The 21,611-nt window shown below is 30.8% G+C and overlaps 1 protein-coding gene across 2 annotated transcripts in view; it reads left to right on the top strand.

Moving 5' to 3' along the window:
• The window catches only part of LOC113514259 (ABC transporter G family member 23), a 65,943-nt gene that overhangs the window by 39,253 nt on the left and 5,079 nt on the right, over window positions 1-21,611 (top strand). For both annotated transcript variants that reach the window (XM_026898296.3, XM_026898297.3), the window contains exons 4-13: window positions 257-393; window positions 2,158-2,283; window positions 3,707-3,800; window positions 5,342-5,527; window positions 7,006-7,244; window positions 7,956-8,193; window positions 11,261-11,438; window positions 16,287-16,402; window positions 18,874-18,944; window positions 21,292-21,389. In XM_026898296.3, coding sequence (XP_026754097.2) covers window positions 257-393; window positions 2,158-2,283; window positions 3,707-3,800; window positions 5,342-5,527; window positions 7,006-7,244; window positions 7,956-8,193; window positions 11,261-11,438; window positions 16,287-16,402; window positions 18,874-18,944; window positions 21,292-21,389 — 1,483 coding nt within the window. The remainder of the gene's footprint in view (window positions 1-256; window positions 394-2,157; window positions 2,284-3,706; window positions 3,801-5,341; window positions 5,528-7,005; window positions 7,245-7,955; window positions 8,194-11,260; window positions 11,439-16,286; window positions 16,403-18,873; window positions 18,945-21,291; window positions 21,390-21,611) is intronic.

Genomic DNA, 21,611 nt, shown 5'->3' with positions numbered 1-21,611 from the left:
ATAGAATAGGCCACCCCTTCTCTTCCCGTGGGCGTCGTCGAGTCGAGTAAGGGAGAGCGAGGGATGGGCAGCAGCGTCCTTCTTCGAACATCTCTAAAAGCTTAACTGTGGTTGCCAACCTGCCTGCCAAGCGTGCAACTACTGGCAAAACTCCTCTTATGGAGAAGGCTTATGTTCAGCAATTGACAGTTAACGGCTGAAATAATAATGAAAAAATATGTCTACAGAATTACTGATAATTTAATTTCTTTTTCAGGAAATAGCACTGTTCGGCGAGTTTACGATAAAAGAAACAATGACGTATTTCGGTTGGATTGCCGGAATGTCAACGAACGAAGTGGAAAAACGAATAGATGTGATGATCTCATTGCTGCAGCTGCCTGATGCAGCCAGGTAATTGTGAAGTTAATTTTACAGGCTTGACCTTCTTCTGAGGGTTTAAGGCGAGTCCAGTAAGATACTCGTTGGACATAAGTTTATGCATATAAATTAAAATATGAATAATGTAAAAAAAACATTATTGGAGATTGTGACATTACTTTTATAGGAAGGGTCGATCGGTTCCTGACGAAAACTCTTCCGCACGAGCAGTTTTTTCCCGATCTTGATGAAATTTATTTACCATGATAATTGTAGTAGAAATAAGAAGATTACAAGAGTTGGTAGAAAATGCGCTGTACATATGCGTGGTATAAAAATGAGGTGTGGTGCAATTTACAAACATGAGACTGTCTGTGCCATATTTTTATAATTATGCATTATTATTATTTTAAACAATTTGACATTAATTTCATATTGTACATGTCATTATGATAGAATATCTGCCTGCCTGCCTGCCTGCCAAACGTGGCAACTACTGGCAAAACTCCCAATAGGGGAGGTCTATTTTCAGCAATGAACAATTAATGGCTGATATAATGATGGAATCCCATATTCGTGTAATAAATAAAATGAATTGATTTTGTATAGGTTACTTCTATCTCTCGTATTTCTTCGGTCAATTAGCTATGTTTGTAGAGCTAGTTTCAAGGCTGAGATATGGAACATATGAGGAGTATCCTGTGACATCCAATCCATAATTGTTCATATCTATTCAGTTTTCAATATGTATTCGTGAATCTTAATATTAACATACTCAAATGTAATATTTATCAGTTATCTAGTATAAAGAGGCTCTGCTTAGTTTAGTATTAGATGGTGTCATGATGTTGCAACCATGTTGGCAAAAACAAATGTAAAGTTATCAATTCGAATTTTCTATTGATAATTTGTGTACATTTTTTGTTGTTGGCGATAAATGTTTTCTTTCTTTCTTTCATGTGACATGTACGGGGTTAGTTATTATGTTTATTTATTTTAACTTATATTTGATTTATCTATGCCAGATCCTTTATGGTACAGACAGTGATAGTCAAATGCCTAAAATCTTTAAATACATACCTATCTTGCGATGAATTATTGACTATTTATACATTCAAAAAAAAATATGGAAGAACAGAGTCTGTTGGTACAAATATATATTTAAAAGAAAACTTTATTTATTAAATTACAGGTAACCACAGTGGGTTCATGGGTTCGATGCCTGCATAATAGAAACATTTGTGTTAATGAGAATGTCTGTTTGCACTAGTCTGGATGTTGACTATATGTAACATGGATATATTTATTAAAAAAAAGTATGAGTGTTCAATAAGCTTAGTAAACATTTCGAAAAGAAAGAGTTTGAGTAAGATGAATAATTCATCACAATGACTATAAGTTGTCTAGCATAGAGCATGCTCTGATCAGTTTGGTGCTTGATGGCGTTGTGTAATTTATTCAGTGGCTTTTATTTGTTTCAATAATTAAAAATTGTGTCAATAGTTAAAGATTGTCAAAAAAAGACTTCAATTTTGACAATACCAGTTATTTTCATTTAAAAACTAAAATAACAACTGAATTGATTTAGATAGAATTTCTATGGAACCAGTCTATAAGCATATCCTTTTAGATAAAAAAAAGATTTTTTCTAAATCAGTTTAGAACTCACGGAATTGTGAGATAATAAACTGAAAAAAAATACAACCAAATTGAGAACCTCCTTCTTTTTTAAGTTAGTTAAAAATCATATCTCCTCTTTTAAGAAAGATTAAGACAATAATAATAATTATTACACAGGTACGTGAAAAACCTATCAGGGGGGCAGCAACGTCGCGTATCGTTAGCGTCAGCCCTAATCCATGATCCCGAATTGCTGATCCTCGATGAACCGACAGTGGGTGTGGATCCCGTTTTACGACAAAGGTAATATATTAGATCACTATATAATTATTATCATTGTATTACATTATTATACGTCGTTTGGTTCCAGCATAGAATGGACCAGCCCTTCCTTTCCAGTGGGTGGCGTAAGAGGCGTCTAAGAAAACTCAAAGGTAGAGGGATGGGCAGTAGCGTACCTCTTAAAATATTACCAAAGCCTAACCGCTGTTGTTAAACTGCCTGCCAAGCGTGACAACGGTTTGTAGGTTTGGTAATGATTATATGCCGTGTGATTCCGGTATAGAATGTGCCACCTTTTCCTTTCCATCGGGTGGCGTAAGAGGGGTCTAAGAAAACTTAATAGTGGAGGGATGAGCAGTAGCGTATCTCTTTGAACATAACCAAAGCCTAACCGCGGTTGCCAACCCGCGTGCTAAACATGGCAGCTACTAGCAAAACCCTTCCTTATGGAGGAGGCCTATGTTTAATAATGGCCAGTTACTTGCTGATACGATACGATTATTTGTTTTAATTATTATAATTATAAAAAAATTAACTATCGTGTACGTGATTCACTGTTCATTCCCAAGGTTGACTGGCAGAGAAGAATGGTACTAGCATTAGTACCATATTTTCATTTGGCCACTACATGCTAGTTAGATCATGGAATGGATAAAAAAAAAAACACACACACATTCACACTCTAGTTTGACCTTCTGTTAATGTGAATCAGCTAATTACGATTTGGATAAGATCAATGATTAATGAGTAAATATTGAATTTAATTTTTTCCGTTTAATTTAAAATAGCGTATAAAAATAATTTTTTTCTTAAAATATATGTATAATACTGTACTAGTGTAATTATGTAGCATGTCGTCCAAAGAATAAAACCAAACATTTTCTTAACGTATTTATATAGTGTCTAGGTTATTATACGTATTGTCGGCGCCTATAAGTCTTGTGGAGCAATAAGTTTTTATTTTAAATCGTATTTATTACGTTGCAGGAGTTTTTTTTATTTTATTTGTTATTAAAATAGATAATTAATGTTGTGTTTGATTGCAAATTGATTCACCTAGACTAAGGATCTAAAGAAGTGAAAGTAATAGAAATGGTGGTCTTTTCTCAGAAGCGCATTGGTATAATCGTTAAAATGTTATTTTAACTAGAATTCTATTAGTTTTGTTTTAGCTGTTTATGTGGAAATTATTTTGTAAATTTCATACTATGATAATAAATGCTATGGACATAATGAATAGTCTTCTGATCTTTTTTATCCAATCACTTTCCATCAGGTGGGCCGTCAACTTCTTTTCAATTCCAAGGTGCATAAATAAAAATTCATTAGCTCCAAGTAATGAATAACTAAATACCTAAATAAGTTGATAAGTTGACTATCGACGTTAAACTAAAGACGTATGCCTTATAAATATGGTCTAATAACAATTAATCCTTGTTTGCAGTATCTGGGACCATCTTGTGGAGATAACCAGAGGCGGTCGTACCACCGTCATCATAACTACTCACTACATCGACGAGACTAAGCAGGCCAATATTGTAAGTATCGTTTTAGATTCCGTGCAAGAGATGGCAAATTTTGTTTTTCTAATACGATGAAAATAATCGATTTTAATTTAAAAGTGTACATAAATTTTTTCGCGACTAAAATTTCTCTTGAGGTAATATTATTTTGTTTAATTCCGTTATTATTAGTATGCGTGCGACTGCCAACACTCGAAGATTGACTGCTATTATTATTACTAAAATACTTTCTATATAAGCTATCAATCTCCGATCGTCATTCAGTCCATGCATGTTTCGCGATACGCGTATCACCTTTAAACGAATTATCTTCAAGTAAATTAATAAATCGTTGTTTGGAGCCTAGTGTTAACCGCTCGGCGCCCAAACTGCGAATGCATGCATATACTTCTAAAAGAGTATAAATATTCATATTGCAGTATTTATACACTTTTGGTAAGGGGAGATGAGATGGGAGTAATCAGAGACATTTGTTTAGTGTTAAAGTTGTGGTAAACGTAACACTCGATATGTTATGTTTATATTGCGCTGAGTCTACGTGGTAGGGGCCCTATAACTGTCAATTGAATTATTTTATTTTTATGTAAACTTAGAATTGCTGAAAGTTTATTTGATGTTGGTCAGGTTTAAACACACAATATATAAGTTTAAGAAGATTATCTCTTAATTTTATTTATACAGATTACAAGTACACACTTTTAAATTGTATGTGACATTAATGAGAGGATAATTACAATTATATAAATGAAAATGTATTTTGCCAATTAGAGAACTGATATTTAGGCCAGTACTAATTTTATTTAAATCTATCGAATTTGATCGAAACTCGTTGAATATTTGATAATCAGTTTATTAATCATAAATTGATTTATTTTTTAAATCTATCTAATATAAAGTAGTAATCTATCCAACTAGATACTTATTTCATTTATAATATGTATTATAATGATGATAGGTGAGGATGAAGTCAGGTCAGTTGGCCCATCGAAAATTTAACAATAATTAATCATGATGGTTTCCAGGGGGAACCACGTGGAGGTCGATCAGACAGGGTATATTGCAATGGGGATTAACGTCCCCATCACAAACAATCTTTCTCCTCTCCATGGGTGACAGTAGCCGCTTTCCAATAAGTGTCAGCTTGTTTGCCTTTCTAAAAATAAAAAAAAAATACATTCGGTCTTTTTTTAAGTTTTTATTACTGACTTAAAATAGCTGGTTCAAAATATGCTTTTAGACTTGTTATATTTGTACGGGACCATCCAAATATTTTTTTATTATTTTTTGGAGTTAAAGATTGTGTCCCACAAAAAAAAAACACCGATTTCAATCGTGACAAAATTAATTATTTTGAATTAAAAACTATACTACTAAACCGATTTTGATAAAATTTCTATGGGACGAATCTGTAAGTATAATCTTTCATATAAAAAAGAATTTTACAAATCGGTTTACAACTGACAGAGTTATAAAGATAACAAACATAAAAAAATACAACCGAATTGGAAATCTCCTTCTTTTTGAAGAATATCAGAAAATATGTTTTTTCCCCGTAGATTGGACTGATGCGAGGAGGTAGATTTTTAGCTGAAGAGTCACCATCGGAACTCATCCGTCGCTATCAGGGGGAGAGTCTTGAAGACGTGTTCCTAAAGCTAGCAGTTCTACAAAACAGAGGCAAGAGAAGACGTTCCAGTATCCTGGCTGATGTGGTGGATAAAGTGGAACTTCCTGGGATACCAGTAAGTGATTCTTATAATAAGAGTTTTCATATTTTAATTCTACTGTATGAATTCTGACGGGTAATTTTTGAAGACGAGGTACTTAGTATACAAATACAGAGTAAATTGATAATTATGAGCATATTATCTGTCTATTCTCACATCAAGTCCCTTGCAGGGTAGGCAGAGAGAGTCAATTGCCAATATATCGTCAGTCTTTCATCAGATATAACGTCGTCTATCTGTATTTATTGTTTTACAATTTAATGTCCGTTTAATATAGATTTTGACAAACAGCGAATGAAATTTGCCAAAATTAATATGCCTTTAAAATATTATAATAAACTCTACCGATTTTAAAGTGAATCATTGAAATTAGAATATAACTCGTGAATATGTTTTTTATGTGTAATATGAAAATATCGTATATACATAAAAAAAAAATTGAAATAAAGGATAACCTCCTTCATGGATAGGATAAAAATCCCCTTTTCTACATCAGAATAAATACTTGTATATTATGTTTTTGAAATGAAACAGAGTTGCGAATATATTTATTTATTTATAAAAACGTATCAGACGTTACGAGGAACTATTTTCTTTTTACCATATCTGCTTATGTTATATGCGAGCCATTTCTCAGTCACGTAGAAATAAAGTTATGGTAATATAATATTTTTGTTGACATGATTGACAGAGAGAAAAGAAAACAGCGAACTATTAGATTACAACCTTTCTAGAATATTTACTAACATATTTATTTATCATGGAGTCAAATGCATTACATATTGCTATTTTTTTTAAATAACTTTATAAAACGACAGATTTATTTAACTATTATTTGATGTCGACCTCAATTCTAAACAGATTTTATAAATTGAATGTGATTATTTAATTAAATTTAAATGTGGTTACTTCCATACTAAAAAATCATACAACGCTAGTCTTTAAAAAAGTTTTTAATTTTGACAAATTTATTCCTTCATTCAGGAAATTACTCTTGTATAAGTACATTTTATTTTCTTGTATTTTAGAATTTCATAGTTAAATGCCCAAAGAAAGATGCTTACAACTTGGTTATGGCTGTTTGACTGCAGGCTGTATGTTTGTTCGAATCAACATCACAACTTTTACAGATTAATTTTGGTCTTTATGAGACTTTACAAAACATGTTATTTACTTATACATCTACATATTTTATGACATATTCAGTGATTTAGATTTTTTTTATATAGTCTTACCTGAATTTAAAAACAAGTAATTTTATAAAATGATTTGTTGTTTCCCGGAATTTCATCTGAAAACTTCAACCAATTTCCAATTATTTGAATATATGTAATTTAAAAAATTCTTTCTTGCTGTTCATTGACAAAGTACATTATGCAACATTTGAGGTTTCTAGATATAACAGTTTCAGCTATGTGCCAGGTTTTTCTTTTGTAGTTGTTGTATACATATAATAAATATAGAAAGCGAATTTTAATAATGCATTCTTTCAGAATCCAGCCGTAGACTTAGAAGAAAGTGAGATGGGCGAGATCTCCGGAGAATTCGGCGATAACGTGTCCATGAGCAGCAAAGGTCGTGTAGTGGTAACTCCAGAACTGACACCAGCCGACGCCCTGCCCCCTGACGAGGAGCCTGCTCTGAACCGCTTGGAGAGAATCAAGCCAATGAAGTGGCATCATATGAAGGCTCTCATTTGGAAGAATACGTTGAGCCTTGTGAGAAATTTTGGGTAAGTTAAAAATAATAATATGCAACATTGTCACAGGTATGCGATGTTTAGGTGTCGCTGATGTAAGCTGAGCTACGGAACTCTGTCAAGACGTCTTTTAACATAAACATGACGACGTTTAAAATAAGAATAAGAAGAATATTTTTCATTTAAATAAATTTAACGATAAGCATGTCTGATAGTAATTTTTTAACATTTTACTGTAAATTCAAAATGTAATTTCAGTTGAGTAGCCAGGTTAAGAAACTCAACTGTTGTTTTTTTCGACAAAGTATAATTTTACAATTATAAATTTTATCAATACAGATTAGCAAACAGTACAAGAATTATTAAAATAAGAAATACCATATCGGGCTAAACTGAGATCCAAGTCTGTAAAATACAGGGTATTTAATATCTTTTCAAGGGAATATTGTACTAGTGAAACTGAACATTGCTCTCAGAGGGACATGGGTTGAAAAATGAGCCTGCTATCCTAACTTGACTCTTGGACGTATTGTGTGTGTATAAGAGGCCCATAACTTTTTATCATTTTTAGACATATTTCTTATAGAAAAATTTTAGTGTTACTGGTAGAACGCTTATTTAAAGAAAGCTATTGATTTCGACTTTGCCGTATTTAGAATATTTGACTCAGTCTGAGAATCGAATTTGGGAATAAACCAGTTATACTACCCTTAATACTTACAATATATGCATAACTTGTTCCAGAGTACTCGCTTTCATTATTGGTCTGCCGGTTATACAAATGACTCTGTTCTGTCTCGCTGTTGGTCATTACCCTGTTGGACTACCGATTGCCGTCGTTGACTACGAAACGAATAGCAATATGACACTGTGTGACTACAACATGGACGCATGTCCACAGGACAAGGAATCTTATGAATGGAATCTGACGTTGTTCAGTTGTCGTTATTTGGAAGCTTTGAAGAAACGGCAGAGCAATTTGGTAAGTGCAGTAAATTTTAAATAATTTATTCTATAAATTTATATTTCGAATCTAAAACCTTGTACGGTTTATCTAGACATCTACATAATCACGCTCAACACAACAATACAATTTCACACCAATTGCCTGGTTCACATGCTAGGATACCCTATGTTATAAGGAATCAGGCTACATTCATCAAGGGTCACAATCCAAAATAACCAGCAACTTATTTTTATTTATTGACAGAGAACTTATATGATATATATAAATTTTATTTAGAAAGACTAAATAAAAATTGTAATGCAGTAATTTACAGTCAATTGCGTCTAATTTTGTGCCGTAAATTGACACGTAAAAAACGTACATCAAATAATATATAAATATTATTGAATATATTCCAAGAAAAGTCGTCCAGTTTCTTGAATACCAACGCTGATTTCCGAATAGCTTTCCATTTACGTTTATTCTACGTTTATGGGCACGTTGTTTTGTGTACACGAGGTGTGGGTTCGAGTCTTGATCAGGTCAATTTAGGAAAATAACTTTAATAAAGTGGTCCTGGTTTGGTTGTTGTGAGTTGCTTCCTTAGATGTTCTGTTCATTACTTAGTTATTCATAACTCAGAGTATTCTAGGTTAAGGACTGTATAACTGGTGTAATTCTGTAACACATATTCTTTATTGTACAAAAAAGGTATCATATTAGAATAATAATTATAATAATAGTACACTAGAGCTTATCTCTAAAATAGATTTCTTACAGCGAACCCAATATGAGATAATCTGATAGTTTATTAGTACTTACAGGCATGCATATGTATCAATCAATTTATTAATTTATTTACTGGTTTCTACCTGCGGCTGTGTCCGCATGATCGTGATATATTCAATAACTGGAATAAATCCTATCTATCCTATAACCTTCTCCATGCCATATAGCATGTGTATACTAAATTTCATAGTAATTAGTTAAGCTGTTAAGGTACTACTATATGAGGTAACATATAAACTCACTTTAACTTTTTTTTTATTCAACTTAGAATGGCAAACAAGCTGACGGCCTACCTGATGGAAAATGGTAACCGTCGCCTATAGACATGAGCAGTACCATGGACATAACAGAATATACTGTTTCGCCCATGATACCCTCATGCGTTGCCATTCCTGAGGACTCAGGTGTTATTTCTCCGTACCCAGCAAATTTACGCCATATCTCACTCTTCAAACCGAAACACAGTCATGCAAACACAACTGTTTTACGATTGAAACACGAATGGGACAAAACAATTTGGATTGTACAAAAGTGGATTGCTTGGGTACCTCTACCCATGCAATCGACTTTTGTACAAAGTCTCCCTATGGTAACATTTATAATATTGATAAGAACGTACACTAAGTTAATTTGTTAAGTCTGTGCTACTTTCTTATTGAATACAAACTTGGGGAAGATGGATTTATTTACTACCTTAAGGTGATTACTTAAGATTTCAACAGTTACGGGCTATTTAAGTACGGATCGTAAAACTAAGTAAAACATCCTATTACTCACCTGCATCGATATATTTTAAACTAACTCCAGAAGTTTGTACTACGAACTGTCTATGTAATTGGTATTTTGAATATGGGTTTTTTTATATATTGGGTTCAGTGACCTGCCTTTGTTGGCAATTGTTCATAAAAACCTTTTGTAAATAATATGTAAATGACAGTGAAAATCGTATTAAAACACTATTGTCTGGTTTATAAAAAATAAGAAGAGAAACAAACGGTTTCGTTTTATACTATTTAGAAAAAAGACTAAAAATTGTTGCAAAATGCAAATTTAAAAGACATTTGATAGGATTATCTTATAGATATTTAATAAATTTGCCTTCAAGAACAGTATTCAGTCTTATCTATCGAGTTCTCTATATATGTCTGTATGTGTACATATATATATTTGTATGTAGATATTAATATATAAATACTATATTAATATGTTATTGACTATCTTATACTGAAATATAAATAATTTTAATTTTTTAAACCGCCATCGAGTGTCTCTGCATATCCTAAAGGTTGACTGGTAAAGAATGTCTATAGCATTAAGTCCGGCTTTTATGACACATTTTATTGATAAAATAAATATATAAATAATAAATAGATATATTGTAGCAAATCACATTAGTCTTACGTTATTTGGGCCAGGAACAATTGGGGGCACAAACCACACACCGTTATTTACAAAACACACAGATATATTTTTGTATATATAATATACGTACATACATATATAAAGAAGGAAATCATGCGGTTACGTCCGTACGAAACCATTTTCGTCCGTTTCCGTTGACATTTCTTTTTTTATTACCTATTTTTATATTATTTATTATGAGGGGACCATGGTCACTAGAGCGTATTTTGTGATGCCATAGTGCTGTTTTGTCTGTAGGTAACGGTTATCTATTTCTATCAGGTGGCCGTATGTATGTCATTTGTTATGTAATATAAGAAAGCCTACCTAATATATATAATAAAATAATGTGTAAGTTATCAATAGAATAGAAATAATTTTTATTTAAATAACCTTTTTTACAAGCTTTTTTAAATGGTCATTTTTTTATAATTTTATTGCTGTGTTCGGGATGGAATGTGTCTGCCCGAGAACCCACAACAAACTCAACAGTTACTCTTTTCAAGTTATTATGTACAAGATAATGTTATATTTGCATGGGTATTGTAATTATAATTAGACTAAAGTTCTATTTATATTTTATATATTTATAGCATTTTTCTCCGTTTTGGAAGTAGGAAGGTTAATGAAATATACCACTTCTACATGGCGTATGCGTATTTCAGATTTTGAGTTCGACCTTCTAGAATATAATAGGAATACTGTGTCGAATTTAAAGAACTAGATTTTGCCTCATATACAGAATTAAAAAATATACATTATTTTATTATTATTAATTAAGACACTTAATTTTTTCTTAAATATTTACCAAGTACAGACATCATATACAAATATATAAGGTTATGTATACAAGTTATTACTTGTATTGTGTGCACGATATTTCGTAGGTAGTTATGAATATATTCTTTTACAGATATATTATCCAACAGAAGAATCTGCAATGAGTGACGCGCGTAAAGGAAACGCCAAAATTGTAATTGTCATACCCAAGAACTTTACTGAGAGTCTACAGGACAGAATGACGGATCCTCGGCATGCTGACTCTTTCACCATAGACAACTCTGTCATAGATGTACACTTGGACGATACGAGTAAGTTTATTTTTTAGAGATTTTTATTTACTAACTAGCGGCCCGTTCCGGCGTCGCACGGGTGGACATTTTTAACATTTCCCTTCACTGCTCTGCTCCTATTCATCGTAGCGTGATGAAAAGTATACTATAACTTGCCCAGGAGCATGAAGAATAATTGTACCAAGTTTCGTTAAAATTTGTCGAGCAGTTTTTGTTTCTATAATGAACATACACAACAGACAGATAAAAATTTTATTGATTGCATTTTTGGTATCAGTATCGATCACTAATCACCCCCTGATAGTTATTTTGGAAATATATTTCATGTACAGAATTGACTTCTCTACAGATTTATTCTAAGTAATTCATTTGCTACTTTGTAGGTGTTTGAATTTTAGAAGTAGGAAAACCCCTTCTAGAAGGCGTAAAATTTAAGGTAATTTTTCGGAAACAGTTATGAATATCGTTTATAATTTGGTGTAGTAGTTTTTGCGTAATACCAAAAGTAAACATACAGATTTTCAAAAAAATATTGTTTTAAGCATCTATTGAACTTTTTTTTTTTTTAATAATAATAATGTTTATTTATTTATCTCACAACTTTTTGTGTACTATGGAACACTTAAAATAATACCATAGGTACATAGTCGTAAGTTGTAGTTAAATATCTTCCATGTACAGATATCATCTGCCTAGTAACAATTTAGTTATATTTAAAAGATTTATTACAACGATTTCATTACTAATCTTAATTTAATACATTTGACATTTACTAGTATATAGATTAAAATTTTTACAATCCTTTTAAGGGCACTCCCTGCCACTGGAACTTGGTATTAAAAAACGACAATGTTAAGCCACCCATTCTAACACGGTATAGCTGAAAAGAGAGTATTCGAGGATCAAAATTTTTTGCCGTTACTGAATTTTTGTGAAACAAAAACTCTAATGTATTTCATAACAAATTGACAGGATTCTCTCTATGAAATAAAACTTTATTATTATTCTCTTGCTTTTTCCTATTTATTTGCGATTGCACCAAGTAGCCAACTAATATTAAATCTTAATTAAACATAAATAACTTAAAAATTAGCATACCCTGGGCATTGTAGAGTATTTTGCCATACCTGTAATGCTGTTTATGTCTAGAGATGACGGTTTTTCCATCAGGCAAGCTGTCAGCTTATATGCCATTCTAAACATCTTAAAAAAAAATATTTTAAATTTATTCGATATTAGTGTTTATATTATTTAGATTTACAGTTTTTTAAGCTTTTGAGTTAAAGTAACAAAAATGCAATTAGTTTTATTTTATGGGCAAAATGTTACAAAGTTTTTAATCATAAAATAAATATAATTCGTAAAAAAAGTTATCTGCGATTCAAATAACAATAAAAAACAATGTTACGAAGCTTACATTTTTTACATTTTTACACAAAACCACGGAGTTGATTACAAAAGGTGGGAAAGTACACATTAGTTGGATGGACTACACTTAGTAAAATTATCAGAGGGTGACTGTATAAAAGTCATCTGTATGGGTCTCATTCATGTTTCTGACATTAAGCACTGTGCTTGTATGGTTATGTTTCGGTGTGAGTATATTCATGAGTCACAGAACATTTGGCTCTTCCACAGGACAATTAGGAATCTATTTCAGTAAAATTCTTAAATATATATACAAAGTCAAGCATTCATGATTTTATCATGATAGATTATCATAAAACTTTAATATTAATGTTAATAGATTTTTATTTGTTTATTTTTTGTGATATATCTAGCGACGTATTGTTAAATTTTTGTATAATTCAAGTAATTATTGATTTTGTTTTTGTTCAAATATAATAATTATTCATGTTGATGCCTTTGATGGGATATTTTAATTGATCTTTGATAATATTTGATGCACACACACCGTGTAAATTACGTACATAAATTAAGTTCCGTCTCAGTGAAATAGATGGAAGGCAGATTTCCCCATCATTTGCATTTAAATTAGATTTATGCGACCAGAGGGGCAATCGTAATGATCAGGCCTTTGATGATTTTTACACTCACCCCCATTTGATTTTGGATTGTAAATATGCGGAGTTAAGTTCAGTTTTGTATAACATTCTCGCAATTGGAAATTAGCAGTTACGATTCGAAACACAGAATTGATTTAGAATTACTTTTCTATAGTTCAGTCCTTTGTTTGGTTTAGAATAAACTAAAGTAGGAGTAGGTATATCTTTTGTGTTGTGTCTCATTGTTATATATATATATATACATATATATATATATATATATATATATATATATGTATATAAAATGAAAATGGTCATTTTGACCAATTTCATTTCACATTCAGACGTAATCAAATTTCAGAAACCAACACCACAATCTACCATAGATTGTATTGATTGTATATATCAATTAAATTAAGAATAAATAAAAGAAATAATTATATAAATTATTTATTTATTTAAAGTTTTTTTTTTTAATTTAGATTTTGCTATCTGCCATTGATATAGATATTAAAGCCCAGTGTCACTATTTTGACCAACAGGGTAACTCCATTTTTAATAGACAAAATTAGGTCAGCTTTGTGCTAACATAATATTTAGAATAATTGCTACATAATTATGTTAATGTAAATTTTAGTCAATTTTGATAATGGATGTGACAAATTATCAAATATAATTCAAATTTTAGCTTTCCCATATTATCGGAATTTGGTAAATTGCATTTGTGGGGATAGCCGCGGAGCCCATTAATAATAAATTGCTGGTGATTAAATTAAACTGTTTCCTCCTTTTTTATCTGAACCGATTATATAAAATTTCTTTTTTAACTTACTTGAAACGGTAAAGCTCCTCTGTTTATTCGTAACATAACGTAAATATTTGTGGTTTATGTTTATAACTTTAAGTTACAAGAAGGTCACGAGTACAGGTTCACTTAGATCTCGATTTTAATAACTGAATAAATTAACTTTGATGAAAAACTTTATCAACAATAAAAAAATATCGTGAGAATCATAAATAAATTTGACTATTTTCCTGCCTCGTTAGATTAAAATGCTTGGTAAACTATAATCCGGCCGTTACAGTAAGTTTCACGTATCAAATAAGAAGGAATTAATTTATAGGCATTTGTCATATAATTTTTTTTTCGACTTTCGTGAGAATCGTTTTTGCAATAAACTTTAAGTTAGCAAAGGGTTTAGATTTATGAGATTCCACAATGTGAGCAATGAAACATTTTAAAATGTAACCAAATGATTATTTTAAAAGCTGGAAAATTTTATCGGTATGTAAATACGTTCAAACTTAGAATGAACATACCATCTTTTAATTTCAACTACCAATTAATTTAAAGTTCAGCAAAATAATAACTACTTACGAAATTTACATACCATAGTCTATAAAATTAGTGTATAAGAATTAGATATTTATAAATGGTTCAAGAGTGTATTTATACCTTTGAACAAGGAAGTCCAACTATTTTTATTGCCTCATTTTGAGGGCTTTGTATCCTGTTACGCTTAAGAAAAACAAACGTAACACCACTGTTGTATATAATAACATTACACTCTCTATATTTCTTATTTTAATTATTATCTTTCTTTAAGGGCAACAATATGAAAATTCCATTCGGTCTATCTCTATAGCAAATTACTAAAAAAAGCAACAGTATTTTTATAACATATATAGCAACTCTTTTTAAAAATATACTAACAGAAGATTTATTTACTTGTGAAAATTATTATCTTTTATTATTTTAATGTATTTCTAGTATAGTTAATAAGTTATGAAGGATTCTAATTAAAAAAAGATACTGATAATGTAATAATACTTGTACTCGTATATAGTTGTTCGAGTGTAATGAAATAAATTTTTATAATCTAAAATATGTAATGGCTTTAGATTATATTAGAGGATTTGTATCAAAGCTAAATCTCTGATATAAAAAAATATATATATACTAACGTCGAGAACATTTTTTTGTAGATTAAACAGAGTTTCAAATATCTTTTTTAAGTGATTTTTAAAAGAAGGAGGGTTTTAATTTTTTTGAATTTTTTGCGATTATGTTACAAGATTATTTTTTTGCAATCTTCAGAATTTTGTAACGATCGAAATCGTTATTTTCCTTTGTGAAGTAAAAAATTGCTAGTTGCGATGCAAGATGCATGGTGTTAATGAGCAGTATTTATGAATTACTCTACATTCTTTACGAAACACGTTGTTGTAGTGCATCTATGAAACATCTTGTCGTTAATTAATGCGTTCATGTTCGAAGTCGTTTTAAGAACAGTATTTTTTTTTAAGTATAGTAGAATACTCATTGATTTGACAAAGTGATTACTTAATTTGACAAAATGACCGGAGTGTGGAACATTATCGTTGTAATTTTTGGTATTTACTTGTAAAAAGTAATTGGAGATATCGAAAACAAAATATGAGAAAATTCTTATGTTTAATGATATATACATATCAATATTATGTTATGATTTATGTTTATGTGATATATGATTAATATTTTTATACAAGACCACCTGATAGAAAGTGGTGAACATCACTTTTAGATAACTAACAGGGTGACGAATTATTTGATGATGTAAACCCTAAATGGTTCAATTTCCGAAGGTAAATTGAACCTGTAGCTCAGCCTGTAGTTAAATTTTGTTTGTTAGATGATACTACGTGATGTGTTTAACGACATGAGTGCTTGATACGTCTTTAGTCTAAAGGCTTTTATTATAGTCATTACAATATTAATTTTGAATTGTTAATTTATGTTTGAAATTTTACAGGTAATGCTAAAGTTTCAATACGGAACTTTTAAGTTCCATCTGTTTGATTTACAATTTTTTGTCAACAGATAAGCAAATGGAATGGATACTATCGAAAGATCTTAGTTTGGCATTCGCTGAAACCGTGGATCGTTTGGCCGAGGTCTGCCAATTACCATCGAGGATATTTTCGCTGCCTGTTCATGTAAGTTTTTTTATTTTGTATTCGCATTATTCATCAGTCATTCATTGTAATAAATAAATTATTTTATTAATTATCAAAGATAAATGTCTTAAAAATGCATAGAGATAATCAAAACAATTCGCCATTCGATACTTAAGTCAAACGATCAGTCGGAGATCACAACAAAAAATATCGAAAATATTTAACGACATTTCAAGGTTGTTTGATAAACCGCATTATCCAACCTATGACGCACGATTATCCTAAAATGTAGTATTGCTAAGTTGGTTAGCTTTTGATAAAATGTAACAAGTCTTAACCATAAAATGAGATCTGTTAATACACGCTTTTTAGTATTTTTTATTAAATCATTTAGTATTTTTAGTTTCATTGCCTTGGCAACACTGGTCTGAAAGCAGTCTCATTAGAGCTTTTCGTTTTTGATTATATCGTGTGTTTGTGACCAATGTAAATAGAAAAATAGATTATTACGATTATCATTTCCATTGATCAAAGAGATAAATATGTAGACAATAATATTCTGATAAACTATTGAAGGGGATTTATCTTGGCTTTATATTGGATTCGTTATTAGTATACTGAAGATTCATAATATATAAAAGTTGTAGAACGTGTACAAATAAGATAGAGAACTCTTGATACAGCCCATTGTCTTTTACTATTTTCATGTACGTGGCAATCGACTTTGTAAACAACGACCCTTTTTCGGCTAAACTATGCTGACTGTGCTTATTTGTTTCCGACGATACAACTCTAAATGAAACGGTCCAGAGGAAAAATACAAGTTAAAAATCCCCTTTGTTTTGGCATTGTTTATGTTTTTTTTTACAAAATAGTGTTCGTGTGTTCGCTTTGCGATTCAATTACGTTCCACTGCCTAACACGAAAATGAATGAAACTAAACCTTATATCTTTCAACATACGGTTAAGTTTGTTGACAAAATTTAGGATCTAAAATTCTAATTTATTAAAACATCCTATTGTTACTATTTTAGTTAAAAAAAATGTTCTAGCTAGGTATAACTACAGAATATGTTAGGTGAATCATCAGACATGAAAGCCAACAGATCGAACTTTGCATCATTAGACATGATGGTTTAGTTTGAATCCCAATTATAGCTGCAAATATAATTTGAGCTCTTTATCTAACTATCGATAGTTAGACAAGAAGGCTTCCCTTTTGTTGGTTAGAGTGAACCAAACTCGGTTTTCGAGGTTTAGTCTTCGTACTAAGGTCGATGTTTTTATTTACTTACAATAAATATATAAAAGCCTTCGAGCGAAACAGACCAGATTGAGTTTTATAAAATGGGTAAAATAACTGCTTAACTGTATAACAAATAATTTTTGTAATTAATGTAACTGAATAATTTAATTGATTGTTCTTTTTTAGGAATTTTTTTTATAAAACTTAGAATGGCAAACAAGCTGACGGCCCACCTGATGGAAAGTGGCAACCGTCGCCTATAAACATGAGCAGTACCATGGACACAACAGAATACACTGTTTCGCTTATGATACCCCCCTATGCGTTGCCATTTCTGAGGACCTAGATGTCATTCCTCTGTACCCTGTAAATTCACGCCATATTCCATCCTTCAAACCGAAACACAGCTACTCAAACACAACTGCTTCACGGTTGAAGCACGAATGGGACAGAGGTACCCAAGTAATCGACTTTTGTACAAAGTCTTCCCCTGGTAGAATATTTTCAAACTTACGATTGATTTCTTTTACCAATTATGAAACTTAAAATGTTTAAACTAAACACCAACCAAGGATGTTAAGTTTATTTTTTTTTTGGAAAGACCGTGATTTATTGATATTTAATTCTTTACAAATTCTATAATTATGCAAAAGGTAAAATTGGCTCTACGCTGCCCTCTACGGCGAATTTTATCTTTACTGCAATTTCATATATTAGCAATTTAGATTAATTTGTATAATACATACTTGATTGATGAGTACTGAATAAACATGAAATTCAAGGTGCATATTTTACTGATAAGCAATCTTATCCAGATGCAGAGATTAAGTAATATTAACAAAAAACATATCTACAAAATACTATTATATTTGTTTCATTAGCATATATAAGTGTTGTAAAATATATTGTACACAATTTACACTGTATATATGTTTATCTGTTTTTAATACAAATTCTATTGCTCACAAGTTGTTTAGAAAACATTGTTTTTAGCAATAAGGCAATATCTTATTGCAATTCAGTTTAAACGCATTTATATTGGCATTGGTTACAAAAATAAGAAATACAGTAAATAATTAAGGTGAGGTGATATAAAAGGCCTTGTATACCTTTGTCAGTATCATAAAAAACTAATCTCTTTCAGACAACCTTTGGGTAGAGGGTATTAAGAAAAAAGGTATAAAATTTTCTACTAATGTCAATAATCACATATTGTTAAATATAACTTATATTTGATAATTTACCATGGAATGTATTGTTTCAGTTCCACGATCCCATATACGGTGTTACGGACTCAGATTTTACAGATTTCGCTGCGCCCGGAGTTATATTGACGTAAGTGAGAATTTAAATATGTTTATGTTTAATATATGAGTACATAATAATAGAATTAGCATCTATTTGTTTGCTAATTAGTGTGTAGGTTATTTTTTGGACTTGACAGAAAATATCAAATTATGTTTTATGATACGCATAGTATTTATTCTTATAAAGTACTTTACCTAAGTAGGTAAACATATTTCAACAAGTAAATACTCTCCGATTGTGAATCACTCCATTGTAACATATTTCAAAATGAAAATAACTCAGGATAAAAATTAACATTTTCTGGTAACGGCAAATACTGACAAAAAACCAAATTGATATGAATAACGGATTGTCCCCAACCACGTTGGTTTCTAATGTGCTCCAAATGTTGGCACGATGAGTGTTACGTTTACCACAATGGCAACAGTCGACAAATGCCTCTGACTATCCGATTAAGGATTATAGTCATTAATATATCTTTTTTAATAATCCGGGACATGGTTTTTATTTAGTACTTTATAACAAAAAAGTGATTCAATTTTACATTAATAAAGGCATTTTATATACGATTCCAGCAGGGATCTCATTCCAATAAGATCCCTTGTAAATTAGATAAAAACCATTAAATTAAATTACTGTAACCCGTGTATTGAATTTTTTTCCCACGTGAAACAAGCAACAAAGTATCTTGTACATGTTAATTTACATACATAAATTAAAATCAATCGTTAAATGTACGTAGGTTTATCTCTTAAGAACGACTGCACTTATTTAGTTAGCTATTTTTTGTTGTGTTTTGTGTGTGTTAGGACAATGTTTGTATGATAGAAAATGTTTTAAAAATCGCACGAACATTTTACATCATTTAACATTGGAGAGTTAGTGTTTGTAGTTAGTATATACATATATACGATACAGCGATTAGTTTAACAACTTGTTAGCAAGGGTTTATCTTTAAAAGAGATCTCTTTCAGCCAACTCAATGCAGAGAAAATAATTAACATTTCAATATCTTTAGAAATTTTAATATTTAATTATATTAATTAGTAAGATCGCCTTGTAGGTCCCGGCATAGAATAGGCCACACCTTCTTTTCCCGTAGGTGTCGTGAGAGGTGACTCCTTAGTCACCCAGAGCTTGTGGTGGAGAGATGGGCAGCAGCGTCCCTCTTAAAACATCTCCAAAAGCTAAACTGTGGTTGCCAACCCGCCTGCCAAGTATGGCAACAAGTACAAGTAGTAGTAGTACTGTCAAAACCCCTCTTATAGAAAAGGCTGTTTAGCAGTGGATAGTTAGTGATTGATACAACATTTAGTGAGATAGTAGGATACGAAGGATATTGTAATAAAGTTTTATTATAGATAGATATTATGTCAACAAAAAATTAGAGAAACGATCATAACCGAAAAATAACAAGAACAACACAAGGCGAGATTTTACGAGAACAACAATCTACGGGATTAGGCGTACTCGGTGTAATTTATAACATTAAAATTAACTTAGTCCAGGGTTGCGGAAACGCATTATTTTTTATTAAAAAATTATGTCCTTAAGCACGAATCCTTTAATTAATTTTTTATTGTATGAAATTAAAAATTCTTTTATTTTTCATTGAAAATAAAGGCGTTCCAGTTAATTTTAATAGGCGATTTTTTTATTTAACCGTCATTTATAGTCACTTTTTATGATGAAAAAATAAATGAAATTTTCTAGCAATGCCCATGTTACTATTTATGTGTCACCATTCCTCAGGACTAAGGTGTTATGGCTCCGTTCCTTGTAATTATTCAAGTAGAGTTGTTTGGTAGCAGAAACACGATTCTATTTTTTTTTTTAAATGACATATTTGATTTATAAGTACATGCAGTTTGTAACAGAAAGGTTAATAAATAAATAACAGTTTTTTCCAAGGATTCAAATAAGGTCGTCTAATATCGGTGTAGTAAAAAGTATCTATCATAACCACCTGCGCGATCATGTGATTGATTTAGTACTAAGTTTGTTTCAACTTCTTACGCTCCGTGAAAAATGTTCAATATCATAAACACTATCACTTTGAAATTTCTATGTACATTTTTGTATTTGATGCTTAATATTTTCAACCGACATTAATTAGATTGTATTTTTTTCATGTTTGTTACTTCATAACTTTGTCAGTTGTAAACCGATTTGGAAATTTCTCTTTATTTCATAGGATATATGTACTTACATATTGGTTGCACAGAAATTTCATTTGTCTTGTCACAATTAAGGTCGGTTTTTTTGTACAATACAATTTTAATATCAGTAAGGACCAGGCATGGAAAGTTATTAGATATCTTTATAATAAAATAGAATTCTCCAAGGAAATAATAACTATATATTCACTTTACAGAATTATTTACTTCTTGGCTGTGGCTTTGACATCAGGCGCCATGTTAGCTGAACGAAACGAGGGTATACTTGAGAGGTCTCTTGTCTCTGGTATTACTGGTAAGTAAAGATAATGTTCATTATTTTCAATTTTTTTTTATTATAAACGAATTGGTTGGAATTTAATTAAATTTTAATTCAACGTTGAGTAATCACAGATTATTTGTATTAAATGCAATTACATATTAAGAGAAATGGAGTAACTGGATTAAATTAATTGTATTTTGGTCTAAAATACTCGTCAAAAAAAAATTTGTTTAAAAAATCAGTTTTGGGACCATC

The sequence above is a fragment of the Galleria mellonella genome, unplaced genomic scaffold (assembly GCF_026898425.1).
Source record: "Galleria mellonella isolate WM207_F2 unplaced genomic scaffold, CSIRO_AGI_GalMel_v1 utg270, whole genome shotgun sequence".
NCBI lineage: Eukaryota > Metazoa > Arthropoda > Insecta > Lepidoptera > Pyralidae > Galleria > Galleria mellonella.
This window is presented reverse-complemented; position numbering and strand designations above follow the sequence as displayed.